This window comes from Purpureocillium lilacinum, assembly GCF_023168085.1.
Source record: "Purpureocillium lilacinum CBS 284.36 DNA, scaffold_3, whole genome shotgun sequence".
NCBI lineage: Eukaryota > Fungi > Ascomycota > Sordariomycetes > Hypocreales > Ophiocordycipitaceae > Purpureocillium > Purpureocillium lilacinum.
Window position 1 is genome coordinate 5,180,985 of NW_027072113.1, and position 25,974 is coordinate 5,206,958.

The 25,974-nt window shown below is 58.9% G+C and overlaps 9 protein-coding genes across 9 annotated transcripts; 5 read left to right on the forward strand and 4 right to left on the reverse strand.

The window, feature by feature from the left end:
- Positions 1 to 685: 685 nt before the first annotated feature.
- PLICBS_005142 (uncharacterized protein) lies at positions 686 to 1,369 on the reverse strand (the record flags this gene model as incomplete). Its single annotated transcript, XM_018325449.2, has 1 exon — positions 686 to 1,369. One exon carries the CDS (start codon positions 1,367 to 1,369, stop codon positions 686 to 688), a length of 684 nt encoding a protein of 227 aa, XP_018175201.1.
- Positions 1,370 to 2,911: 1,542 nt separating this feature from the next.
- PLICBS_005143 (uncharacterized protein) lies at positions 2,912 to 4,114 on the forward strand (the record flags this gene model as incomplete). Its single annotated transcript, XM_018325448.2, has 1 exon — positions 2,912 to 4,114. The coding sequence occupies one exon, from the start codon at positions 2,912 to 2,914 to the stop codon at positions 4,112 to 4,114; it is 1,203 nt and encodes a 400-aa protein (XP_018175200.2).
- A 440-nt stretch (positions 4,115 to 4,554) lies between these two features.
- On the reverse strand, positions 4,555 to 6,239 carry PLICBS_005144 (uncharacterized protein; the record flags this gene model as incomplete). The annotated part of the gene is made up of 7 exons (XM_018325447.2): positions 4,555 to 4,916; positions 4,985 to 5,094; positions 5,157 to 5,238; positions 5,300 to 5,361; positions 5,441 to 5,715; positions 5,771 to 6,091; positions 6,159 to 6,239. The coding sequence occupies 7 exons, from the start codon at positions 6,237 to 6,239 to the stop codon at positions 4,555 to 4,557; spliced, it is 1,293 nt and encodes a 430-aa protein (XP_018175199.2).
- Positions 6,240 to 6,778: 539 nt separating this feature from the next.
- PLICBS_005145 (uncharacterized protein) lies at positions 6,779 to 7,239 on the forward strand (the record flags this gene model as incomplete). The annotated part of the gene is made up of 2 exons (XM_018325446.2): positions 6,779 to 6,919; positions 6,985 to 7,239. 2 exons carry the CDS (start codon positions 6,779 to 6,781, stop codon positions 7,237 to 7,239), a joined length of 396 nt encoding a protein of 131 aa, XP_018175198.2.
- Positions 7,240 to 7,319: 80 nt separating this feature from the next.
- Positions 7,320 to 8,110, forward strand: PLICBS_005146 (uncharacterized protein; the record flags this gene model as incomplete). The annotated part of the gene is made up of 2 exons (XM_065600660.1): positions 7,320 to 7,725; positions 7,797 to 8,110. The coding sequence occupies 2 exons, from the start codon at positions 7,320 to 7,322 to the stop codon at positions 8,108 to 8,110; spliced, it is 720 nt and encodes a 239-aa protein (XP_065456732.1).
- A 7,107-nt stretch (positions 8,111 to 15,217) lies between these two features.
- Positions 15,218 to 15,723, forward strand: PLICBS_005147 (uncharacterized protein; the record flags this gene model as incomplete). The annotated part of the gene is made up of 2 exons (XM_065600661.1): positions 15,218 to 15,222; positions 15,267 to 15,723. 2 exons carry the CDS (start codon positions 15,218 to 15,220, stop codon positions 15,721 to 15,723), a joined length of 462 nt encoding a protein of 153 aa, XP_065456733.1.
- A 222-nt stretch (positions 15,724 to 15,945) lies between these two features.
- PLICBS_005148 (uncharacterized protein) lies at positions 15,946 to 17,319 on the reverse strand (the record flags this gene model as incomplete). Its single annotated transcript, XM_018325444.2, has 1 exon — positions 15,946 to 17,319. The coding sequence occupies one exon, from the start codon at positions 17,317 to 17,319 to the stop codon at positions 15,946 to 15,948; it is 1,374 nt and encodes a 457-aa protein (XP_018175196.2).
- Positions 17,320 to 18,222: 903 nt separating this feature from the next.
- PLICBS_005149 (uncharacterized protein) lies at positions 18,223 to 19,410 on the forward strand (the record flags this gene model as incomplete). The annotated part of the gene is made up of 1 exon (XM_018325443.1): positions 18,223 to 19,410. The coding sequence occupies one exon, from the start codon at positions 18,223 to 18,225 to the stop codon at positions 19,408 to 19,410; it is 1,188 nt and encodes a 395-aa protein (XP_018175195.1).
- Positions 19,411 to 19,838: 428 nt separating this feature from the next.
- Positions 19,839 to 25,360, reverse strand: PLICBS_005150 (type I Iterative Polyketide synthase (PKS); the record flags this gene model as incomplete). Its single annotated transcript, XM_065600662.1, has 6 exons — positions 19,839 to 21,122; positions 21,181 to 23,808; positions 23,872 to 24,408; positions 24,732 to 25,032; positions 25,087 to 25,257; positions 25,299 to 25,360. 6 exons carry the CDS (start codon positions 25,358 to 25,360, stop codon positions 19,839 to 19,841), a joined length of 4,983 nt encoding a protein of 1,660 aa, XP_065456734.1.
- Positions 25,361 to 25,974: the final 614 nt, after the last annotated feature.

Here is a 25,974-nt window from a genome sequence, read left to right on the forward strand (position 1 = left end):
CCTGCATCTGGGGCTTGGGTTCTGTGTGCAGCCACAGGCGGCCGGCGTTGAAGTGGCAGCCCTGGCGCAGCGTGCCGTGAATCCCGTGATGCAGGGTCGGCTCCCGACAAGTTCGAGCGGCATGCCCCGAGGGCCTGCTTGTGCACGGGTAGTTGGCAGTCACACAGAACCAACCGCCTGGGATTGGGAGGTTTTCCAGGGCCGTGCTGTCCGCAGAGATTGACGATGCAGCATCCAGAACTTTAGCGATGCGCACGAAATGCGGCCTCGCAGGAAGCAATAATGGTCAACGTAGCTGCAGCACACCAATTGATGACTGCCTGCAGCGCATTTGGTTGGGCGCAATGGCCCCGACAAGGAGCTCATGATAGAGGGTGTGTCGTGGCCGCTGGAAGCAATGACATCACCATGGCATGGACTTGAGATCGCATCTGGCGGCCATGCTGTGTAGATTGCGGCCGCCATAGCCAAGAATGCACGGCAGCTGCAGGAAAACGCCATGCAGGTAGATAACAGCGAGCGCAGTGATGCGACGACTCGCCGCCAAGAACGAAAACTGTCACGACTGCACTGCCGACAGCACCACCAGAGCTCGTCCCATTATCTGTGTGTCTTGTAGGTATCTTCTATCGCAGCGAGTATTCCAAGAACAGCCAAACTCCCGACCCCTCCCCCCGCGGCGGCATCAATCCCGGATGACCACCGCCTTATTGACAAAGAGCCCCTCGACAGCGGCCTTGATGAGGAAGCCTGCCGCGCTAGTGACGCTCACGCTGTCCGTCATGCGCATGCCCACACCCGCGCCATCCAGCGTCTGCACGTCGGCCGTCTTCTGCTTCGCGTCCTCATACTCGAGCCTGGACGCCCGCACAAGCGTCCAGTCCAGCCCCGTCTCCCGAATCTCCTTGTCGACGAGGTTGTGGTCCTCGACCGCGAGCTTGATGTTGGTCCAACCCATGAACGCCTTGGTCAGCCACGGCAGGTTGCCCCACGAGTCGCCCGCGCCGGCCGTCGACATGACGACGATGCGTCGGATGCCGGCCTCCTGCAGGGCCGCGCAGGCGTTGGCGGCCGAGTCGGCCAGCAGGCGCGGGGGCGAGAGCTGCGGCGCGAAGGGGCTGTCGGACTTGCGCACCGTGTTGAGCGTCATGATGGCCGCCGAGGGGACCAGGCCGCCGGGCGCCGCGGTGAGGGCGCTCTGGATGTCGGCCTTGGAGAGCGGCGAGCCCGTCACCACGGTGAGGCCCGGCTGCGGCTTGAGGCTGCCCTCGGTGCGGACCAGGGCGACGGCCGTGTGGCCCTTGGAGAGCAGCTGGGAGACGACGTGCTTGCCGGTCCGGCCGGTGGCGCCGAGGAGGAGGAAGTGCATGTTGTCGTTTGTCGCTGGGAGTGGCTGACGTGTAAAACGGTAGCTGGGTAGTGCTTCCTCTGACCAGGGTTTTGTGAGGAGACGACGAGCACAAGAGAAAAAAAGAGAGCCTCGGCTAGCGAAGGATTGACGGCGGTCGCAGACGCCTTTATCTGACGTGACGCGTCGCGCGTTCGGCCTCGACAGATGTCCGAGTTTTCCCTGATATCGGCCTTGGTTACAAATGCCGTTTGCACCGACACGGTCCAACGACCTCGAATGACTCCATCGCCATGTGGGGCGGCACTCGCTCGGGGAATTTGGAGGCTGAGGGGTCCTGACGGCCTGATTGGCCGGGTCGCTCCGCACGCTGAAAAGGGAAAGCGAGTCTCCTCTCATTGGTCGCGTCGCTCCTGAGCCCGAATCGGGAAGGCGCACTCCACCGGGCTGTTTTGCTGCACACGCCCCCGCCGCTTGTGCTGCCACCCGCCCCCGGTAAAGTCGCTTCAGCAGCTGTGGTCCCTGAAGCACCCGCAACCCTTGCTGTTGTTTGCCTGCTGTGCTGTCAAGCAAAGGCGCTAGGATGGGACATGGAGCAATTGAGGGGCAGGCGGGGGTCCTGGGAGAATGCATAATAGCAAGACGGATATAGATCGCACAAGTTTGCTTTGTCATTGACCAGCCGGCCATCCCTCGTCGGCTTTTCATCAAGTCCCGCTCCTGCATCCAGGGTTCAAGGTCCGGGATTCGGAGCCGCAACACGCGCCTGAGCTCCTCTGGTCCGCGGGAGTCCTCGTCTCTCCAGGCTTCCAATACAGTGGTATGCACTTGGTACTGCACCTCGCTCCGTAGCGCCGCCAGCGGCCAGACTCTGGCCCTGCGCCCTCGGTTTGCTCAATCAGTCCAGACCCGAGCCGCGCCCGCCACGCAAAGACGACATCCATGGCCCTGGCCCGCTTCAACCCACGATGCAACGCTGCGTGTGTGAGCTAGTCCATGTTCCATATCCATGTTCCGAGCCGTGCGCCCGACCAGATTTTATCCGGTCTGAGCTGGCGCCTAACTCGAGTCCCAGCCCACCTGCATCTGCTTGTATGTAATGTGCAGTTAGTTACAGCCGTAGTCCCGTCTCCCGCGCAGCGCAACCGCAGGCTGGGCACGCCCGCCCGACAGCACCTCATTCTACCGTCTCAGCCTGCGCGGCGGCCCTCTTCTGTTTGCTGCTGCTGACTCGGGCTTCGCGTCCGGCCTATCACGCCGCATGAACGAGCTCCGTTCCTCCGTAAGCAGGCATGCAAGGCCCCGGCACTAGACACACCCGCTGCAACCTCAGTGACCGGAACCGCCCATGCTGCCTGACGATGCGAAGGCTGAGCGCGTGGACTGCACACTCCCGCGGGGGTGGTGGTGGTGGTGGTGGCAACAACAGTCGAGGGTTACCGCACATAAGAGAAAGACGAGTCTCCGCCGATCGCACATCTTCATGTCGTTGGCCCTGCTGCTGCTGCTGTTTCATATCCCGTTTGTTGGTCCGCTGCAACCCTGCGTGCTGCCGCTGCAAACATGCCCAAGAGAACGCGATACGACGATGGCGACCTCCACCACCAACACCAACACCTCTCCTTCACCCCAGACTCCTTCTCCCTCCTCAACACGTGCGCCGCCGACGGCACAGCCCTGGGCGGGCTGTCGGACTGCGACACCACGTGGGTGTTTGAGGCGGATGCCGATGCGGCGCAGATGCAGATGCAATTCTCCGACTTTGGGTCCACAGACATTGACATTCCCGATGTCCCCGCCCTGCAGTCCCTACACGGTGGTGACGGTCGCATTCACACGGGCGCGCACAGCGACCTCGTTACCGGCCATGACCTGTCGGCCGGCTACCAGACGTCGAATGGCTCCTCCTTGTCCGTGCCCGCGTCCCGATCAAGGTCTGCCTCGTCCCTGTCGGCCATGTTTCTCTCATCCTCCTCCTCGTCATCGTCGTCGTCTTCTTCGTCGTCACCGTCTCCTCGCTTCCCGGTCGCGGCCGAGGTCCAGCCGCACAATGCAGGACCTGCCCAGCAGGTCAATCAATGCAGGTCTCAGCGGCACGGGTCCGAGATGTGCATCGCGGCAGCGCTCCGCGCCCTGACGACCCTGCACATCGCCCAGTCGGCATGCCTGAGCGCCCACCAGGAGGCCCCGACCGTCCAGCAGGCCCGGAAGATGGAGACGGTGCTGGCCACCAACAAGGACGTCATCGCCGGCATGGGCCCCATTCTGGCCTGTTCCTGCTCGACAAAGTCGCTGGTCCAGCTGCTGCTGCTCAGCATCTGCGGCAACCTCATCGCCTGGAACGGCGCCATGATCAGCGCCGACCTCGAACAGGGCGACGATCCGTTCTCCGCGGCGTGCGCGCTGTCTGCCGGTGGCCCTACGCAGGCCCCCAAGGTGCGCGTCCTGCCACAGCCCATCACCATCGGCCAGCACCAGATCAGCGGCAAGCTCGGCCGGGCACTGCACGCCCAGGTCATGGCGGGCGAGCTGCGTGTGCTAGAGGGCCTCGTCGACGCCCTGTCGCGCCGCTTCTGCGAGGCGTCGGGGTCAGACGGCGCCTCCGGCACCTCTCCGCCCACGCACCTGAGGAGCGTCGGCGGTCGCGCCGCTGCTTCCCCTTCGCTGCGGTCGAAAGGGCTCTCCAACAACGTGCACCGCCATATTATCTCGTCGCTGCGCACGCGGTTAGAGAACACGAGGGCCAAGATTTTTTCTCGGGCGTAGGATTGGGCCAAGGACTTCAATCGGCGTGCGGCAGGTTCGGCTCTTTTGCGATTGAATTGGCGCTGAGGAGTTTGGGTTGGGGCCTTGATCGAGGTCATGCACGTGAAGCACAGCATTCGCGAAACGTAGACTACGATAGATTATGTAGACTGCATCCTCATTTGGCGTTTTACTGCCAGACTGCTATTGTCTTGTTCCCCTGCTGTGCTTGACGTGGGGATCGGTTGCCCAGGAGTTTAGTGAGCGCACTCGGCGACGGCGGGGCCGCGGGGGACCTGATGGCCTAGAAGCCCGCGCTGTGAAACTGCACCATCGCCCTCCCAGTGGACTTCGATTTACGATTCCATTCCAACTCGGCAACTTACGAAGCGGACATAATCGAGATTCGCAATGCCGTGTCGCTGTTTCTACAGGCTACTACTAGCAGTACTATGTATACGTCAGAGCTCCGTCGCTCCATTCTGCACTCCATTCGCATGGCCATTCTGCCCACCCGACAGACTTGCAGCAAGGACCTCCTTCGTCTCGCCAACCACATCATAAGAGAAGATGACATTGATGACATCATCCTGATTCTGCAAGTTTGTACCCTTGGGAAGGTACTTGAGAGCGGCGTCGCGGACGCTCTGTGGCATCGGCGGGCCAGAGTTGGAGAGCGTCTGGATCGCCGAGCCCCGGTCCCTCCTGATCTTCTCAAAGAGCCCAAGGCGCTTCTCCAAGGTGGCCTTGTCTTGGACCTGGTCCAGGAGAATGCCCAGCACTGCGGCGTCCTCGATGGCTTGGCCGCCGCCTTGCGCTTGGACTGTTGTTTCGCGTCAGAAATGATGCCAGTCGGGTGGCGATCGCACGCATGCGGGAATCGAGACTTACAGGGGAGCATGGGATGCGCCGCGTCGCCGATCAGCAGGAGAGAGTCCTTGCGCCACGAGGAAATCGGGCCTCTAGCCACCAGCTTCCAGAATCGGACATCCCTGGCTTTCCTAGAAGATGCGTCAGTTGCCATTCACGAGGCAGCACCCGGCTGCGGGGTGTTGCGACTCACGCAAGAACAGCTTGCAGAGCTGGACTAAACTCATTCTTTGCGTAGTCCATCACCATGGTCGGCTCAATGCCTGCCTGAAAGTCTGCGTGGGGCGATGTCAGCACAGACAGGGTGTCCCACTTAGACGACTCCGGCGTTCGTACCTTCTGTGATATTCTCGCTTGCAAATGACCGCGAGAGGTAGAGGAAGTTCTGGACCCCGTTGCTGCAGTCCAGTGAGGTCAGCGAACTTGCACTCTGGTGGGCATGGCGTCGCAGTGGGTGGAAGAGGGCCTGGCACGCACTTTCTACACGGGTACCAGACCAACCCGCCGCCTCGACCGCCCATGAAATACCGCTGGGTCGAGTCTTCGACAAGAGCTGCAGTGTCCGGGTCGGCCAGCAACTCCTCGGTCGGCACCAGCCATCGCATAGTTGCCCAGCCCGTGTCGCTGGCGTGGCTCTCGTCGGTAACGAGGACATGGTTCCTGGCTGTCGAGTGCACACCGTTTGCTGCAATGATGAGGTCCGCCTGGTGGACTGTGCCGTCGGCAAGCGTCACCGTGGCATTGGCTGCATCCTGGTGTGATCGATCAGTGACAGCTGGACATTGACTTTGTCGGGGGGCAGCTCACGTAGTCAACGGCCGTGGCACGAACGTGCAATTTGCAGGGGTTGCCCGGCCCATCGTCTCCTGTGGCCAGCGCCTTCAATTGGTCGTGGAGATCAACACGATGCACGGAATAAATGGGAGCGCCGTAGTTCTCCTCGATGTTCACGTAGTAGTTCGGTACCACCATTGACATGTCGCCGCCGTTGAGGATGCTGCCAGTTTTGATGGCCACCATGCGCGACTTGGCAATGTCGAAGCCCCAGCTGCGGAGGACCGGCGACGCATTTGGTGCTATCGAGATGGCGGCGCCAGTCTCTTGAAGCAGGCGGGACTGCTCGAGGATCTTTGTGGGTGCGTTAGCACTCAGCTTTGCCGGCGGAGCCTGCGCGATCGAGGTAGGGCAGACGAACCGTGACCGTGTGTCCTGCCCTGCGCAGGGCGATGCCAGCGCTGAGACCGGCAATGCCGGCGCCGACGACGATAATCTCCATTTTGTGGTGCTGATTGAAGTCGTGTTGCGGCTTGAGTCAACGCCGCCGAGCTTGGGTGCTGAATGCCTTATATGTGCAAGATGTTTGCCCGATCTACGTCAATTGCGCGGCCAGTAATTTGACAATAACAAGAGACGGCATCGGTGCATTTGTCCTATTGGTAAATGGGGATCCATCTCACCGTTGTTTGAGCCTCGGGTCGTTTTGTTCCCTGGCGTGGCTGCTCGCGGCGCTCGGTGCCAGTCGCTCAGCGACCGTCGGGATTCCACCAGACTCTAATGAGCCTAGCCCTGCACATCACCCCGCCGTCTTGCACTCAGACAGAATTGCCCGTCCAACTCTTGTCGGTATCCGTCTGCTAGGCGGAGACACTTTGGCAAAAAGGCCTTCCCTCAGCCCTATCGTTGTGTATAAGTACTACTTCAGGGTCGGTGTCAGCGGTGCCAAACTTTGGGTAGACCGCTTTTACATGCGACAACCGAGTTGACAAGGCATTATCTATTACACGACGACTCATACCTCGCAAGTTGTGTAGAACAATGACGGCCCTTTCCGAGTCCAAGAACATGCATCGGGTGCGCGCCGACGAGGCAGCGCGGCTCAAGATGCAAGACTCTCTGCGCAGTGCCGCCGAGGCCATGGAGACGTCTAACGACACGATGCTGCGTCTGTTCAACGGGGTCAGTGCTTCCTGTGTCGCATCGCTTGAATGAGGTTGGGTTGGCTGACGCAATTGCTCCCTCAGGCTCTGGAAGTCCCCATGGTCAAGGCCGCGTGTGACATTGGACTCTTCAAGACGCTCGTCGCGAGCGAGACGCCGCTGACTCTGGAAGAATTGGCATACACTACAAAGGCGGAGCCAGCTTTCCTCGGTCGCGTCTTGCGCTATCTCGCGGCCACGCGATTCATCGCAGAGACGGGCAAGGACCAGTTTGGCGCCAACCTCACCACGCAATCGCTTGCGGATCCTGCCATTGAGGGCAGCTTGAACTACATGTAAGTGCGCCAGGGAGTGCATGGACGTGCCGCGAGCGGCCCGAGCTGAGCAGACCCAGCTTCGCAATCGCCATTCCGGCTTACATGGCTCTCCCCGATTTCATGCAGCAGACGAGCTTCCAGACTCCGCCAGGCACTAAGTGCGCGTGGCAGCAATCGGTCAAGACGGACATGGACTGGTTCCCGTACTACAAGCAGCACCCCAAGCAGCTCTCGTACTTCCAGAAGCTCATGAGCGTGCCCCGCGACGGTGACTGGCTCGACGTCGTCTCTTTTGCCGACGAGGCCGCCAACGTCAGCCCGGACAGCGCGCTCTTCGTCGACATTGGAGGCAACATCGGCCACCAGAGCAAACGGCTGAGGGCAAAGTACCCCACGCTCCCCGGAAAGGTCATTGTCCAGGACCTGCCCGAGACGGTCAGCGTGGCGGCAGCGGCTCCGGGCGTCGAGTTCATGGCCTATGACTTTTTCACGCCGCAGCCCGTGGAAGGTGAGCGGATGAGAAACTGCGCCGCGCTTTCATGGGCGACGAAAGAAGCACGAGCTGACCAATACATGCAGGCGCCAGGTTCTATTACATGCGGACCGTCCTCCACGATTGGGACGAGGAGAACTCGATCAAGATCCTCAAGAACACAGCCGCTGCCATGACGGCCGACTCGCAGCTGCTGATTGACGAGATGGTGCTGCCTAACAAGGACGTGCATTGGTGGTCGGCCTGCCTTGACCTGCACATGTACACCATGCTCAACGCGCTGGAGCGGACTGTCGACCAGTGGCACGACCTGCTGGGCAAGGCCGGCCTCAAGCTCGTCGACATCAGGACGTACGCGTCGGTCATGAAGAACTCCATCATTGTCGTCGAGCGGCTGTAGCGTGGCGAACGGACGTGTGATTACTCCGCGATTATCCGTCTCATGGTGTCGGGCCGCATTAGCAAGCTTGGCAAACTTATTTAGTAGCGAGCTAGACAGATGGAATGCTGTATCATCCCGGCAGACTTGCAAGTTTCTATCCAACATGGCATTTGCGGTGACATCGATGGACGAAAAAAAGGTTCAGCCTATTTCGCCCGTTGTTACGGACTACCCTGCATCAACGGAGGTGCAGTGTTCAATGTACGACACGAGACGACACCTTCCTTTGTCATCATACTTTCTTGGCATGCAAGTGTTAAGAAAGTAGCGCATTCTATACCAATTTGATTAACAGTTGTGCCACCAACTCTGCGAGCCGCGCTCTGCGCTGGCTTTGGCAGCGGCCATGGCAACTGCCACGGGCTCGCATGCCGGCTCAGATCCCTTTGATCTGGATAATCACATTCCCCTAACTTTTGCCGATCGGGCCCGTGCTGCCCAGCTCCGAAACAGTTCTCCGGTCGTGGACCGGCCGATCGGTGTCTCGCCGGCGCCACGGCGATTGGCCCAGACGCCATCTTCGCCTCTACTCCGACTCTCCAACTCTGCTGCTACGGAGGGTGCGCAGCCTGCTTTCGCGCCGTATAGGCCCTCGCTAGAACCCATTCTGGAGCCTATCTCCATCGTCGAAGGCGCCAACCGGGTCGCAAAAGAGCAAACGGATGCCTACAACGCCAAATTAGCAGTCTTCCATGCATTCTGCGAATCATTCGACCAGGCCGCGAAGCAGTTCACTTCTGGAATTGAGCATACCTTCGCGAACCAATTCGCCACCAGCTTCCTCGATTTCTGGCGCCAGTCTCTCTCGATACTGCCGCCCGTGACGGCGCCGACGTACAGCAGCGTTGCTGCCGGTCACAGTCCTCTCCAGGCCCCTGCGGGCCACGCCACCACCCCCTCTGCAGAGGCCCCGCCATCTGCACCACAACAAACAGCTGAAATACGTCTCCAGGGACGACCAATCCCCGCCCCACCGAAAGAGGACCTCCGGGTCTTTGTGCGACTTGACGCCGAAGCACCGGCGAGGAAGCTCGAATCGTACGCGATCCGGACCCACATCGCCGCGAAAGTCGGCATCGACCTCCACCAAATCCCGGCAGCCTTCCCCGTAAACTCGGGCTGGGCTATTCGCACCGCGGATGCAACCATTAGAGACCTCATCGTCCAGCGCCAGTCCGAATGGGCTGACGTTCTCGGCGCGAAATCCGTTGAAGTCAGCAAGAAATGGTACACCTACGTCGTATCCAATTGTCCTCGCAGGCTCACTGATGTCCAAGGCAACGAAGCCGACTACGACGAAGCCCTCAAAAGCGAAATTACCTGCCAAACCGGCCAGACGGCCGTCAACATCCGCCCTAGTCGTCACGACTCAAACGATCTTCCTGTCAAGACACTCCTCGTGTCTTTCCTCAAACCCACGCAGAAACCCTGGCGGCTTTTCGGCTCTAGCAGGCTGGCCCGATACATCGACAAACCCGTAGCGCCCCGCCAATGCGACAAATGCTGGGACTTCCACGCCCGACATAGCTGCGACCGCCGACCGTCCTGCAAGCGATGCGGCAAGGTCGGACACGACGACTCCTCTTGCGCAGCGCCGGAGCAGTGCGGCAACTGCCTCGGACCGCATGCCGCAGATTTCCTGAAATGCCCGGCTCGTCCCATACGATCCCATGGCGCCTTCCGCCGATTGACCAAGGAAGAGAAAACCCGCGTCCGAGAAATGGGCGCCCAGCTATCCGCCCAGCTAAGGCAAGGCACGGCTCAGGCGGACGCGCTCCCTCCACCGGACGGAGGATCGCCTCAGACCGTGAACCCCTCACCCGGACCGGCGCCATTGAGCGCACCTGAGGCGAACGACCGCCCCAGCCCTTCTGCTCCTGGTAGCACGCCCGGTAGCACGCCCGGCAGCACGCCCAGCAGCATGCCCGGCAGCACGCCCCCCAGCGCTCCCCAGCCCAACGACAGCCAAATCGAGCCTGAAGCCAACACTTCAAGAGCTGAGAGCGAGACCTCGACTCTCAGCCCAACCATGACTATAACCCCGCCATTTATCATCGTGGACACGACTCCTCGGCCCGCGAGCAGACCTGCCTCCCCCTCCAAGAAGCGACGCATCGACCCCATCGCGCATGACCCATGACGAGGCATACCCGTGCTCGACAAGACGGCAAGAAGACTCTACGAATCTTCCAAGCGAACGTGGGCAAGATCCCACCAGCACACGACTGCGCCCTTGCCCTTGCGGACTCTGAGCAATACGACGTTGTCCTGCTGCAAGAGCCCTGGACAGAAGCTAAATATGGCCGCTGTCTCACTAAAACTCACCCAGCATATGATACCTTTTCTCCAGTCGATAGCTGGACCAACAATACTACCCGCCCACGAGTCATGACATACGTCCGGCGACGCCCCGGCCTAACGGCCGACCAACGGCGTCCCGCGACAACTCGTGACATTCTCTGGCTCACCATCAACAATACGACGATAGTCAACTGCTACCGACAGCCTGATTTCGACGGGGCTCTTGACATACTCCTTGCCTGGAGCCCGCCGAGCAGGTGCTTGGTCGCGGGAGACTTCAACGCTAAACACTACAGCTGGCAGACCGGTCGTCTCGATGGCCGGGGCGACGACATCGCTCACTGGGCATCAGAGTCGAGTCTCAGCCTGCTCAACCCGACCGACGTGCCTACAAACCCGCATGGAAATACCATAGACCTTGCCTTCTCGAATGTACCACTGTCCGAGGCAGTCGTGGAGGACCATCTGGCCACTAGTTCCGACCACTTCACGCTCAGCATAGCGCTCCCGGAGGTGGGCGTAGCGCCAATACCACCTGGAAAAGTCCGCGTCACGACGGAAGACGAGATCAAGCGGTTCGTAGATCTCGTCCAGTATGGGTCAGTGGATATCCCAGCCCCGACTTCAACTACCGATGACCTTGATGCTCTTGCATCCGCCCTGGTGCGCCTCCTCCAAACGGCGGCGAAGGTGGCCGGTCGCCCCGTTCGAAAGCAAGGGTGCAGCGCCCCATGGTGGACCGAGGAATGCCGCCTGGCCGCAGCGGAATACCGCGCGATCAGAAGAGTCTATCCCCTTGGATTTTGCCGCGAAGTTCAGCTCGCCAAGAAAGACTTCCAGAGGGTTGTCCGCCAAGCTAAACGGCGATACTGGCGCAATCTCATCGACAGCTTTAACGACAGTTCATCTGTGTTTAAAGCCGTCCGATGGTTGAAGTCGCCAGGTGCCTTCCAACCACCACCCCTCGAGGTGGATGGCGTGGTACACGAAACGCAGCTCGACAAAGCCAATGCCCTCCGACGAGCCACGCTGGAAAGGCGAACCTCAGAAGACGACATAGCCGACCCGTGGGTCCCAGTCGCCGCGACTAGAGCGATACCATTCTCCCAGGATGTATCACTGGCCGAGGTGCAGGACGCGACCATCCGCACGGGAAACACATCCCCCGGCTCCGACAACATCACTGTCAATATGCTCAAAGCCGCCTGGCATATCATCGGCGAACATGTCCGTCGCCTCTACGAGGGCTGCCTCCGACTAGGCCACCATCCTCAACCATTCAGGGAGGCGGAAGTGGTCATGATAGCGAAGCCGGGTCGTCGGAATTTGTCGACACCGCGCGCCTGGCGACCAATCTCGCTGCTCTCCTGCCTAGGCAAGGGTCTTGAGAGGCTCATCGCACGCCGTCTAGCGTGGGCGTCCATCCACTATGGTGTGCTCCATCCGCAACAAGCTGGAGCCCTGCCGAAGAGATCCGCTGTTGACCTCGTGGCTGCTCTCGTGCACGACATCGAAGAAGCATTCGCTCGCGGACTGGTCGCCACGCTGGTGACAATGGACATCCAGGGGGCTTTTGACACCGTCCTCCGCAACCGACTGATCCTCCGCCTCCGTCAACAGGGATGGCCTGAGCATCTCGCACGGTGGGCTGGCTCGTTTATGTCAGACCGCTCGGCGTGCGTGCGATATCAGGATATTACCACACCCAGTTCCCCGCTCCAGTGCGGGCTGCCGCAGGGTTCGCCCGTCTCGCCCATCCTCTTCTTGCTCTATACAGAGCCGATCTATCGCCTGGGCAATCCGAAGGGTCGGTTCGGCTATGCCGACGACACCGGTATCCTATGCCTAGGAAACTCGCTGGAGTCGACGGCCGACAGGGCGTCGCGCTATGTCAGCGAGCTCGTAACATGGGGCGCCGCCAACGGAATAAGCTTCGACTCTGCAAAAACTGAGGTCATGCACTTCTGCCGAACCAAACCCAGGGTGTCGCCGCCTATCTTCCACGAGGGCGAGAGACGCCCGGAAAAAGCGATGCGCTGGCTAGGCATTTGGCTCGACAGCACTCTGACGTTCAAGACCCACGTCGAGAAATGGACAGCCAAGGCGCAAGCCGTGGCACACCACTTGCGAGGGCTCGCCAACACCAAACATGGCCCACTCCCGAGCGCTATGCAAAGAGCCGTCCGAGCCTGTGTCGAGCCAGTGCTGCTCCACGGCGCCGAGGCCTGGTACCCTGGATTGCGAGCCCCTCGCTGGAGCCAGCCCACGAAGGAGGGCTCCTCCGGAATCCAGCAGCTGCTGCGGAAGATGAACAAGTCGCTTCACAACTCTATGCGTGCCGTTCTGCCAGTCTGGAGGACGACGCCTATCGCCGCGCTGCATCGTGAGAGTGGCATCCCGCCGATCGCCCAGTTGCTCGAAACTCGCCGGATGCGCTTCGCAGCCCGCCTTAAGCGTGTGGATGAGGCACACCCGCTGGCCAAACGCACACTGCAGCCGAAGCCGCCGACCATCCATAGGTCGATCAAGCTGAAGTACCAGATGCCTCGCGAGGCTTTCCGGACTAGACTCAGACGCAGCGATCAGCTGCTACCTCGCAGCACGCGACCACTGCTCCTGCCCCGCCGTTTCGACGAGCACGCGACGACCCTACAGACCGCGTCGAAAGACGAGTCTGCAAAAGACTTCCTGGAATGGCTCCGGTCTATCCCTCGTGAGACGCTCATCGTCTACTCAGACGGATCCCTCTCCAAGGAGAAGGCCGCTGGGTACGGCTATGTAATCCATCGCGACGGACATACCTTGACGACTGGCAACGGCCGCCTTGGCCCAGCGGAGGTCTTCGACGCCGAAGCCAAGGGCGCCCTTGAGGGATTGCGTGCTGCACTGAACCTCCCTAGCCCACGACGCATCTTTGTGTGCCTCGATAATCTCGGGGTCGCAACCTGCCTGGGAGGCATGCCCGCGGACTCTTCTCAGGAAGTGTTCCTCGAGTTTCAGGCTCTGGCCACGGCGCATGGCGCCGTCGAGGTCCGCTGGATCCCTGGCCACACCAACATTGCGGGCAACGAGCAGGCGGACGCCTTAGCGAAGGCGGCCACCTCCTTGCCCAAACCCGCAGACGCTCTCCCGACACTCGCTCACTTGCGCAGGACTGCCCGGCAGCAGCCCAGAGACGCTTTTGAAGCCTGGTGGGACGCCTCTGCACCCGACCAATACAAGCCACTGCATCTCAAGCCTGCCATCGGCTGCCCACCAGAGCTAGAGCTCCCACGACCACTGCTCCACCACCTGCTCGCGGCACGGTCTCGTCACGGAGACTTTGCCGACTACCACGAGAGATTCAACCACGACGACGCGCGGCTAACATGTTCATGTGGCCGACGAAAAGAACCGAGTCATCTCTTCTATTGCCGAAAGATCCTGCCGCGACATCGGATGAGGCTGGCCCCCTCACCGACTGCGGCAGTCAATCGTGCAATAGGCAGAGACTTCGACAAGTTCGTCAAGCTGGCGAAGGCAAGCTCGTTCTTCGAATGGGCGCGTCCTCGCTACTAGGCAAGCCGCTCCACCCTCCCTTCTCTCTTTCCTTTGTACTTTTGCATGTTCGATACATATTCTTTGCCCGTGTAGGCGGAGGGTGTCGCACCACCCTTTGCCCGCCCGGGTCAATTGAGGCCGCTCTTGCAGCCTCCGACGATGGCTTCTTTCGAGGCCTACAGAACACGGCACTTGGATGCCGCGCTTGGACGACCCGCTGACGGGCACCGAGCACGAATCGGAGCGCCTCTGAGCCGATGAAATGCTGGATGGTGGTTTGTTTACTTTTCGCGATAGGGAAGAGGGGGGATCCGAGGAGGTAATCTCTGAGTGACCCACCAGAACCTGTATCGATAACGTAGGATAGACCCACTAGCTCAGCACGTCCTGTGCCCCATAGGGACCTGAGCGGCCTCACGGCCGCTGGACGGAAAACACACTAACTAACTAACTAACTAACTCAATGTACGACACCCCCCAGTGCCCCTTGTCCGTGCGCATCCCGCCTCGACCACCTGCCCCGGTCGACGCACAGTTGAACATTCCAGTTTCGTGCACTGGGGTGCCTGGCAGTAAGCAATACGACGAAAGCGACCATGTTGCACTGCATCCGCAGGAACCACGTTGTGTAAGTGTGCATGCCGCGTCTGCATAACTAAATATAACCACCCCTGCCGTGTTTGTAGTTCAGCCACGTCGGGTTCCGTCTAACGTCGGCTTCCGGCCAAGGCCCAGAGCCCAGGCCAGAGCCCAGGCCGCGGTCCGGGCCGTGCGCTATTGACGCCGAGTCCCGACACCATCAACGCCCAGCAACCCAGTGCGACGCCCCACTGGTTCCCGTGATGATGCTGCCGTTATCGTCATCGCCGCTCGGCATGAACGGCCATCGGCAACCGGTCCAGGGCGATAACCAGGTCCAGATGCAACAGTAGATGCCGCCGCCAGATAGCGGAACGACCCCTTGCAACACCTAAGTGCCGTCGGGACCAATGAATCAGACCGGCAGCCGGTGAGTTCGGCAGCGCGCCACACCCGTCCATACAGACAAAAGTCGGCATGGCCGACATCTGCTTTGCATCTTTTCTTTCGCCTCTCCAAGTCACGCGTTGACCTAACAAGCCACTGCCTCTTATCATGACCACCACCGACGTATTGCGTTTCGTTAGCGTCTTCGCATCTGCTATCCACACAGGTAATGATTGATGGATTGTGCCAACCCTGGACATGCCGTTAAGACCTCAGATTAACATGTGCTTCTCCCTGACTCAGGCAGTCAGTTTAGTCTTTCGTTCGTATCTGGGGCCGCTCTTCTCGCCTCATCTACTGCCGACGAGGCCACCCTGCTCGCGCAGTTCCGTGTCATTTTCCGCCGAGGCTTCGTCCTGTGCCCCCCTTTCGCCGCCATTGCCACCCTGGCTAACCTCGGCAACGCCTACATCAGCTGGCGATCCAATAATGGCGGTGCCGGTGTGGCTCTTCATTTCTTGCTGGCAGGAGTGTGCACGGCGAGTCTCGTCCCCTTCACGCTCATGTTCGTCGTCCGCAGCGAAGGTCTCCTGTTGGAAAAGGCGGCCGAAAAGCCAGGAGACGGAAAACCAAGAGACGGAAAGGACAAGGTTACTTGGTCTGTAGCACGAACAAGAGAGCTTATCGGGGAGTGGGCTCGGCTCAACTATGTCAGGGCTCTGTTCCCGCTGGTTGGGGCGCTCATCTCATACATCGCTCATTAGAGTACGACCCACTTGTGTTGCAATCAAGGAGACCTTAAGCTGCAATGCAAACATGAGCAAGGTTTCTCAAGCTTCTCATCTGAAAGGCTGTATATGGGCTGCTCGTGCATGGCCGTCAAGATTGGAAATATAGGACATACTGTATTCACTGCTTCGAACCGGGCGCGACGTATCCCTTTACCAGCATCAGTCTTACTTCCTATCTACACGCAATCTCTTCCGTTACCCCACCAAGCTCAAGCCTCGCAGCAACTCATCCCTAGTAGACTCGAGCAGCGCCGCCACTGCCTCCTTGTCGTGATACGCCTCATTGTATACACACTGCAGCCTCACGGTGCCCTGCAACGTCCACAAGTGCAGCAGAATGTCCGGCGAGTATAGCGTGATGCCCAGCCAAGCGTCTTCTACCTCCACCTTGCTCCCAGCAGTGCCTTCATACGACGGTTTGAGATATGCGTCCATGATACCGAAGCTGGAGACTCCGAGCGAGCTAGGCGCTTCCGCGCCGGGCGGCGGCGAAGTCATGATCGCCACCATATCATTCCCCCAGAAGCGTGGCAGGGTGCGCAGAAGATCGGTCTGTTCCGGCTCGCGATATTTTTGCTTGGCGAGGCGTGCCGTCTCCAGGAAGTCGTCGTCCAAGGTGAAGACGGCGGGAACCGGGACGGCCAGCGGTCCGACGAGACTGGTGGCCGGATACTTGGTCTTGTCAACCCATTTGCGAACGTCATGGATGGTGACGGCGCTCTGGATGGTGGCAGTCGACTGAACCTGCTTGCGTAGGGCGATGGACACAGCCGCCTGCACTGCCGCAGTGACTGTGAACCCCAGCTCCTTGCACCTTGCCACGATTCGTTTGCTCTCAGAGACGTCGAATGGGGCGTAAAGGACCTTCGGATCCCGGCAAGGCTGCTTGGTATCATTCAGTTGAAGCTTGATGCCAGCAAAGCCAGCCATCCAGCTGCCCAGCATGGTCTTGAAGGTGGCCTTGTTGGCGTCCGTCGCGACAGGAATGTCGGCAAGGACGTTCAGTGGAGGAACCAGATATTGTACTTCATCGCCACCTAGTTTCGGGCTGTCGGTACCCGAGGCAGCCACAGCCAAGGCTTGGACGAGGTTGTTCATGGCTGTGTAAGCGCCGATTCCATCGAGGTGGGTATGGGGGGCCAGCAGGTAAAGCTCCTGCGTCTGGAGCAGGACGTGGAGAGCAGCACGTCCCGTGAGGTTCCTAATAGGAAATATGTCGCGGGATGTGCCAGTAGTGTCGTGGAAGTGGAGCGTGTCTTTGAGCCACGATTCAAGCTCTGCCTCGTCCGCAACGGTGTAAACCAAACGATCGCCATGGACGACTGCCGACAAACAAGGATTGATTCGTCGGAGCGCTTTCCACGCCATTGGCACGTCTCTCTTCAAGTCGACACCAGTCGTGTTGATCTTGGCCATTACCGCAATATGCCAATGCTGGCCGTCGGTTGCACCCACGCCGCCTTCTCCGGCAAGGGCGAAGAACTTTTCCATGTCGTCCAGGCCCCGCTCATAGGTCCTCGGTGACGCTTTCGCCCATTGCAGATCGCTTTGCTTGGTTGTCGCCGCCATGATGTTGCTCTTGTGTTGCACCCGAGGTTCGGTATGTGGATCGTTAAGCCTATCAGTCTTGAGCAAGGAGACAATCACGTTCAACTAAGAATAGAAAGAGCAAGTACTGTAGATAATCCTTTGCAGTTATTTAAATAATCTAGGTTGAGATTGGCCGTCGTTGTGGTCGAGGAAGCCATTGCATATGCTGTTCTTGACCCCGGACTCCGAGAGGTTGTCACGTCGTTTACCGACAGCGGCTGGTGCCCCTCCGTTGGGAGGAAGGATTTAGTTAATGCGGCGAGCTCCAGAAAGGGGTCGACTACCCAATCGGGACGGGTCGGTCCAGGCGCGCCCTGAGCCCCGTCGCGTCGCCCTCCTCATGCCGTGGGTGCCGCTGCCAAGCGCCATGACTATCGCCAGGATCACGTTCCCTGAAGGCGCAGGGCCGGTTTCGTGGCCTCCCCACTCATTGCTGCAGAGCCTCGGGCGCCTGCTGGGCAAACAGCAACGCATCTCGTCAGCAAACGTCAAGCTGGGGGCAGTGCAGCCCACCAATAGAGTAACGAGAGGAACGAAAAGCGTGAGGGACGCAAACGCAGGGTCTTCAGCTGTGTGGGACCAGGATTCGGCCGGGACCCTAGATTGGCTGCGACGCCGTTGCGCAAAAGGCCCAGGGTAAACTCCTGCCGTGCGACATCAACTAGTCTTTCGAAGTGCATCAGGTAGTGCCTGCACCTGACGGAGATAATGACCTGCATTAGCGCTTACCATGTGGCAGGGTCCACGGTATATAAATCTTCCGCATAGTGGGGGATCTGCGATGTCCAAGCACCTGTGTGACATCTGCGTTGTGACGTTGTCTAAGACACACCACGCTTACATCCACATTTGTGGCAGCATTGTCCATCACTTTGTCGAGCCATGGAACACCAGAGCCAACATACCGAGTCGGACAACGCCGCCATCAACAGCGGCGGCAGCAGCAGCGGCAACAGCAATGGCAGCAACATGAACAACAACACAATCACTGTTGCGGACGCTGACGCCCGCGCCAAGAAGCCAAAGAAGCTTCGCCAGACTTGCGACCCGTGCAGCGAAGCCAAGGTCAAGTGCGACAAGGGGAACCCGCGGTGCGGCCGTTGTGACAGGCTGTCGTACGAGTGCGTATACAGCCCCGCGAGACGCATTGGCAGGCCACGTCCGCGTTCCCCGCGCGCTCAGGATCAAGAAAACGCGGGGCGCACGGCTCGTGAGGCACGCGACGATGCCGCCGCCGTCATGACCGACGATGGTGCCAACAAAGACTGCGTGGCCCCAGTTCGACAACCATCAGCTCCGGCTCAGCCCCCTCAACGAGCTCTAACGACGCGGCACCCAAACCTACACCTTGATGAGACTTTACCAGATTGCCTCTCTGACGAAGAGGGCCGCTGGAGCGCGCCCGCGAGTACTAGTGCGAGCGCCAGTAGCACAGACAGGAGCAACTTCAGAAGCAATGACGCCCCGCAGTCCACCAACATGACGATGAGAGACGGCTTCCTTGAGCATCCCTCGTCGGTAGGCCTGGACGAGGTCCGACACAACCCTTACGAGTACGACTGCGCGACCGTGGCCGTGGCAACGCTCAGCTCGCTCGCCGCGGCGGGGCTCGATGGACAGCAGTCGGCCACTACTCAGACAACTCAGACAACCGCGGCTGCCGACGTGCTCGCCGACCAAATACCGCGAGCGTGCAGGCAGGCCGCTCGCATACTCGTGTGTCCATGCTCGGCCGACATGGACACAGCTCTGCTGGCGGCATCCCTCGCCGCCGCCATTCTGGACGTCGCCGACGCCGCCTTGCGAACGCTGAAGCCCGCGGGACATGCTCTTGACGACGAGCAGCACACCGTCTTGGCCCTCGGCACCATCCCCACCATATCGCAAGTTGTCACCCTCTTCACACATCGCTACAGCGTTACCCAAGCCAGCCGTCCTCCCGAGGCGCTTCTACTGCTTGCCGCCTCCCTACGGACCACGCTCAAGGCCATGGCCGAAGAAACGACGAATCGCTTCCTTGACAGTGGCGCCGCACCTTCCTCTCGCGTGGAGGTGGCAGCTAATAGCTAGTGGTGGTGTATAATTTCTGTAGGGATCGACGAAGTAGCACTAGCATGTGGTTAGCGCCTTGGGCCGCTTGTACTGCCAGTCCGGTATATGTTCATTCTGAAGCAATGAAGCGTTGAAACTTCGCGTGCACTGGCCTCATACACTCGTGACGTATCATCTCGGCACGGCTCGCTAAAGAGCCACTGACATGGAATGGAGACTGCAGCAACGTACATCGCAGTGAAGATGCACCATACGCAGGCACAGATTGATGTTGCCGCGAAACTTGGAGGTGTTCTACGGAGGCACACAAAGACTATGAGATAATCCTAACTTGTCTTGACCTACTTGCCTACTCGTGCCATGCTTCGCGAGAAAGAAATACCACGCATCTATGACGAGAACAAAGTACAAATAAAGACAGCTCGCAGGTACGACTGCACTCCAACTCAGACATTCTGCTCCATCCACGCCTTGAGGTCCCCGACATTGAGACATTCCAGGAAGAGCGAGCTCTTGATCTCAATCGAGAGCTCTTTCTTGAACTTCTCGGCCAACACCAGCGAAGTGAGTGAGTCGACGCCCAGCTCCACAAAAGTAGCCTCGTCGGTCAGGTCAGATAGCTCGAGGCCCGTCTCTTTGGCGATAAGCTTCAGCGCGTCGCCCACGATGCCTCCTGCCACTTCGACGACGGTGCTTCCGTGGTTGGCGACCAAACCTGCTTCCACTTCATTCTTATCGCTCGCTGAGGTCTCTTCATCTTGATTCATGGTCGGCTTCGTTACCTGTGCCGTGCTTTTGACCTGTGCAGGCGATGATGCAGCCTTGGACTTGGACTTGGGCGCCGCCGCTTTCGGCTTGGCGGCCTTTGTCGAAGATGTCGTGGCTGTTGTGGCACTTCCCGCTGCACCATCTGGCGGCGAGAAGAACTTGTCCATCAGGATGCGGTGGACACGTCGGAACCTCATGCCCCCCATCATGCCCACAATTGCCCCGTCTTGCAGGACATAGACGTCACCGGAGAACATGTTGGCCTCGCCTGTTGGCGACATGCGGACGTAGCTTTGATAGCTGCCACCCGCAATTGCCGGCTTTGCCATGCGGCAGCTGTCCCAGCCGTTGGTGACGTAGAAGTGGTCTTTGGTGTCGGAGGCTTCGCTGCCGTTCATGACGAACCCACCGACGTGGAAGAGACTGTCGATCCAATGAGGCGGCGTGTGCCAGGTCCCATGCCTGTCCGGTGCCAATGCCACATCCGCGTAGGCTTCCAGCTCGTGGATCACGACAGACTGCATGCCGCGGTACTTTTCCGAGTAGTCCACCACATTGCCGAAAAGAGTGTAGGCCAGCCCACGTCCAACCTTGCTGGCGGAGCCTCCGGGAACCATGGCCGCCAGCGCGTTCACGCGACTGTTAACGAGCCACGACATCCTGCCGAACTCGGTAGCCCAGTCGCTAGTGTCTTCGTATCTTACTGTCGCAGTAGCATACGGTTCTTCGAAGCGAGTGCCTTTGTCATCCACATTGTACCATTGCACGGCCGTGGTGAGAGTCTCGAGGTCCATCTCGGCTTCAACTTGCAGAAGTTGCGCGCCCTCGCGGTTCGACCTTACAATCTGAGCGTGCTCTACTAGCATCTCGGAAACGTTCATGGGCACGGCCCCTGTTGAAACTGGCACCATGCGCTTGTACAGGTATTCACCGACGGTCAGAGCCATGTCAGCCCAGATCGACTGCACTTAAAGTCAGTACGAGAGAAGCCCGAGTCGTCGGCACATTGTCTTCACTTACCGAAGTCGCCACGCCATGTCCATTCATGTGGTGGCCATCCAAGGCGCTCAGTAGCTCTGGGTGCATCATGTCCGAGACAACGACCAGCTTACCCGCGTTCTCTGTAATTTCCTCCGACACTATCTGCTGCATGGAGGAAGTGCGCAGTGCAGAGCCGCTTTGTGCCGTCGGCTTCTTGCTCGGGTTGCCATTCGGGTAGGCCTTATCCAGAGTCCACGTACCCTCGTACTGTATCCAGTAGTTCTTCTCATTCCACTTGTAGGCATCGAGGTGCAGGAGGGTGTGGCAGCGTTCATAAGGGCGGTGGTACTCGTTCCAATTGACAGCGATGCCAGCACGGTGAAGTGACGCCAGGGTATTCGACAGAGTCGCAAAGCTGTCTTCATCGCGACGGAGCGATGCAGTTGTCTGCGCATCCGCAATGTGCCCCCGGATCAGAGAGGCGCACACGGGATGTGGCCCAACTTCGATCCAGATGGTCTTCTCATCGATGATGCCGAACTCCTGAGCAGCCTCGAGGGCATCGACGAAATTGACAGGTTCTCGGGCCGCTCTGCTCAAGTACTTCTCGTTGATGGTCTTTCCATCAAACACACAGGTACTGAGGAGCGGGGAGAGAATAGGAATCCTTGGGGTTTTGTACGTGACGTGCTTTGCCAGCTGCTCGAAAGGCGCCAGCATGGGATCCATCTGACTAGTGTGGAATGCAAAAGGAACGTCAAGGAGCGTGCACTTGACGCCCTCGCGCTCCAGCATCTTTCGCGTCTCGTCAATTTCTCCTCGAGAACCTCCCAAGACAGTGTCGTTGGTTCCATTCATGCACGACACCTGGTAGGTTCCATTTGCAGCAATGCTCTTGATCTTGTCGACGCTTGCGCGTACCGCGAGCATGACCCGACTGCCCTCTTCGCAGTTGGACACGACGAGCTCTGCACGCTTCCCCACGAGAAGGATGGCATCGGCTGCCGATATGACACCGGCCACGACCAAGGCCGCATACTCACCCAGGCTGTGACCAACGACAGCGCTGGGCTTGACTCCGAGGAATGACCAGAATTCGGCGAGGGCAATCTGAGTGACGACGATGGTGAGCTGCGTTGTGAGAGGCGAGACAGCTTCATCCCCATGGACACCCTCTATGAGCGGAATGACTGATGGGAAGCCGAATAGCTGTACCAGGTGATCGAGGTGGGCGATCTGTTGGCGGTAGTACGGGAATGATCTGAACAATGCTGCGCCGATTCCAACATAAAATGCGCCTTGCCCGGTGAAAGAAAATGCGACCGACGGCGCGGTTGCCGAAACGGGGCGGATATCTCCAATTGTGGGCAGGGTTGATTCCAGGGCCTTTCGCAACTGAGGGATGCTAGAGGCTGAGACTGCGACTCTGGAGCTGTGGTGGATTCGCCGTGCAGTGGTCGTGTACGACAGGTCACCCAGATCGGTTTCTGGACGCCTGTCGAGATACTCTATGAGGGCCGCAACATTGTCTTTGAGTGAGTTCTTACTCTTGGCCGAAATTACCACCGGATGGCTCGGTCTGGGGTCCGAGCCGTATAGCTTCCTTTCAGGGGCGTCTCCGAGCATCAGCGTGGTATTGCCACCGTGGGCACCGAAACTGTTCACGACTGCATATCGAGTCTTTCCAGTTTGCTTTGGCCAGGGCTGCAGATCCATAGCCAGGCCAGCATGTCGCTTTGCCAGATCCAGCGGGATGATGGGGTTGATGGCCGTCTTGATCCCCACATGCGGCGGGATCTCATTGTTCTGGAAGACCAGCAGCACCTTGAGCAACGAGGCAATGCCTGCAGCGGCTTCACCGTGTCCTATGTTCGATTTCACTGCCCCGAGATGTAGAGGTTGATCGGCGCGGCGACGTGGCGAGAGGGGAGCAAAGAAGTCGCAGACCGACTCGGACTCGACCGCGTCACCGACTTGGGTTCCCGTACCGTGAAGCTCGACGTAGCCCACGTCGAGAGGATTAATACCTGCAGCTTGAGTTACTTGGGCGTAATTGCTCTTTTGAGCGCCAGCGTGAGGCTGTGTAATGGAGGCGGCATATGCAGAATGGTTTGTTGCACCGGCGAGGACGGTGGCTAGGATGTTGTCGTTGTCCGCCACTGCGTCCTCCAGGCGCTTGATCACAACGGAGCCAATGCCATCAGCCCGGCAATACCCGTCAGCGCCCTCGTCCCACACTTTGCATTGGCCCGTTCTGGACAGAAAATGGCCATTACCTAGCATGGCGTAGTTGTCGGGGTTTGTGATGACGCTGAGGCCGCCCGCGATAACAGTGTCCGCTTCGCCAGCCCAAAGAGCCGAGCATGCGGCATTGACAGCAGCGAGCCCGCTAGAGCATGCGGTGTCGATATTGAAGCTTGGACCGCCGAATTTGAAGAAATAATTGATGCGTCCGTTGGCAAAAGCTCTCTCGCCACCAGGCACTGCGTGAGTCCCGATGTTCTGCGCTGCGTTCAGCTCGCGCCAATCGTCGCTTGCCTGGCCGTAGTATGTGCCAACTCGCTCGAGTGTCGTCGATGGCGTTCTGTTGGGCGCATAACCCGACATTTCAAGGGCCTCGTAGGCAGTCACAAGGGCCAGTCGATGCATAGGGTCGGTTTGCTCTGCCTGCGATAGACGTGTCAGCCAAAGAGCCATTCAAGACAGCCTACTAGTGGACATTGTGCTTACCTCTCTTGGCGACATGTTGAAGAATGCCGCGTCAAACATTCCCGGCTGGTCAATAAAGTTTCCAAAAGGTGTGGGCGTCGAATTGGGGACCTGGCCGGTCGGATCGAAGTGCGCTTGTAGATCGAACCTGTCGGCCGGAACTTCCATGTGAGTGTCTCTTCCCTCCTTCAAGAGGTCCCAGAAAAGCTTGCAATCATTGGCGCCGCCGGGGAGTCTGCAAGACATGCCAACGATGGCGAGCGCTGACTGAGCAACAGTTCGTGGTGCGCTGGGCGCGACTTTACCAAAAGACCAGTCCACAAAGTCTACATTCTTCGTCGAGACTTGGCCAAGGCCCTCAGCCACGGTTTCTAATATGCTCTTGGAAACGAGAGAAGAGCGAAAGAGGAATGTTTCGCACTCTGCCGACCCACACTCGGATATCGAGTCCAGTATTCCGCTGCTCAGATTGTCGAGGAAAATGCCACCCGTCAAAATGTCCGTGGCAATTTCTTGAAATAGCTCGCCGGCATTGCGGGCGAGATATGGTTTGCCCGTCTGCGGCGAAAGCAGTGGCAGCCGGATGGAAAGAGAGTGATTGCACCTCGGTACAGATCCGTGGACGATGGTGCGGACATCTTCAGTCGTATATAGGTGTGGTGCATGGCACAGTCCGTTGTAGACCGGCATCGGGAGATGCTTCGAATAGCGCAGAGTTTGAGAGTGCCTGAACGCGTTTTTCAGGCGCGACGGGGGGCCTGTGACGCTGATGGACGTTTTGTCCGACGCACTGATGAAGACTTTTGTCGGCGTGGGGTTTGACTAGACAGGGTTGGCGTTATTGAGTGTATGAGCCTGAAGAGTACAGGGCCAATACCCACCGATTCCGTGTTGTAGCGGTCAAGCTCCTCCTGCACCTTTGCGATGGTCAGGCCAGTGAGCACATAGGCCCAGCTGCCATAGGTTCCATCCTCGTCGCGCGACTCAAGTCTTCCAGACACGCCATCGACGTGGATGCCCAGTCTGAAGGCTACCCTCACGCTTTCAACACCGTTGCTGGCAACATCCGCCAAGGAATCGGAAACAGAGATCGCCGCGGCGGCAAATAGCCCGATACTAAGGCCAGAGAGTGTCGTTCTGGTACTGGGTAGGTCGAGCGGCAGGTTATCGGCTTCATGGTGACTATGGAACAAGTCAGTATTCGGTTGGCGTACGTGCTGATTGCGGTAGCCTTACCCAATGAACATGCCAATCTCCAGGACACAGAGCAGGGCACTCTCCAGCGCTCCGCCGACGGGACCTTGTCTGAAGTCGGGGCCATCTGCAAGTGACAATATAGACTTGAAGGACGGGACGAGATTCTTCAAGTGAAAAGGCAACGCTGCGACTTCATCGTGGACCGCATCGCTACAAGCATCCAGGAAGGTAGCAAGCAGGCGAAACCTCACACCTTTGCTATGGGTGTGAAGGCGGCGAAACAGATCTCGAAGGTCGTCATTGGGAAATTCATTGCTGAAGAACAGCAACCGCGATGTAAAGTCGCTGAGACCTTCCGTTGAGGGAGTGGTGGTCATGGCTGTCTCACTTTAGAACCACGGTGGTTAAGAAGCGGAAAGACAAGGTGCCAGGCAAATCAGCGGGAAGACTGGGGTTTATCTCATTTTGCAGGCATATGCTCAGCTATGCGGGCGGCTACCCACTGGAAAAAATAGAAAAGAGTCCGAGCTAGTAGCATCGGTATCGGTGTGATTATTATACGGTGGCCGGCCCGGCCCCATGTCAAGAGTGGCACGGGAACCGACGAGAGCCGGGGCAGGAGGGCGGAGCGCAATACTTCTGGCCAAGCACGAGGCAGGTACTCACCACACCTGTACAAACAACGCTTGCTCGAATGGGATAGGGACCATCTGAAGAGGCTCCGTTAGCCTGTGGGAGAAGTGAGAGACGGTTCGAGGTTCCCTTCAGCTAGGTCAGTTTGGCACGCGGCTTGCATGGAGGGAGAGTCTCATTCTGCAAACTCGATGTCTTGTCTGACGCGCATTAAAGGTGTCCCACTCAACTATCCGTCATGGTTACGTAGCTCCGCCTGATGTTCTCTCCAGTTCTCGGCCGCTTTATTTGTGC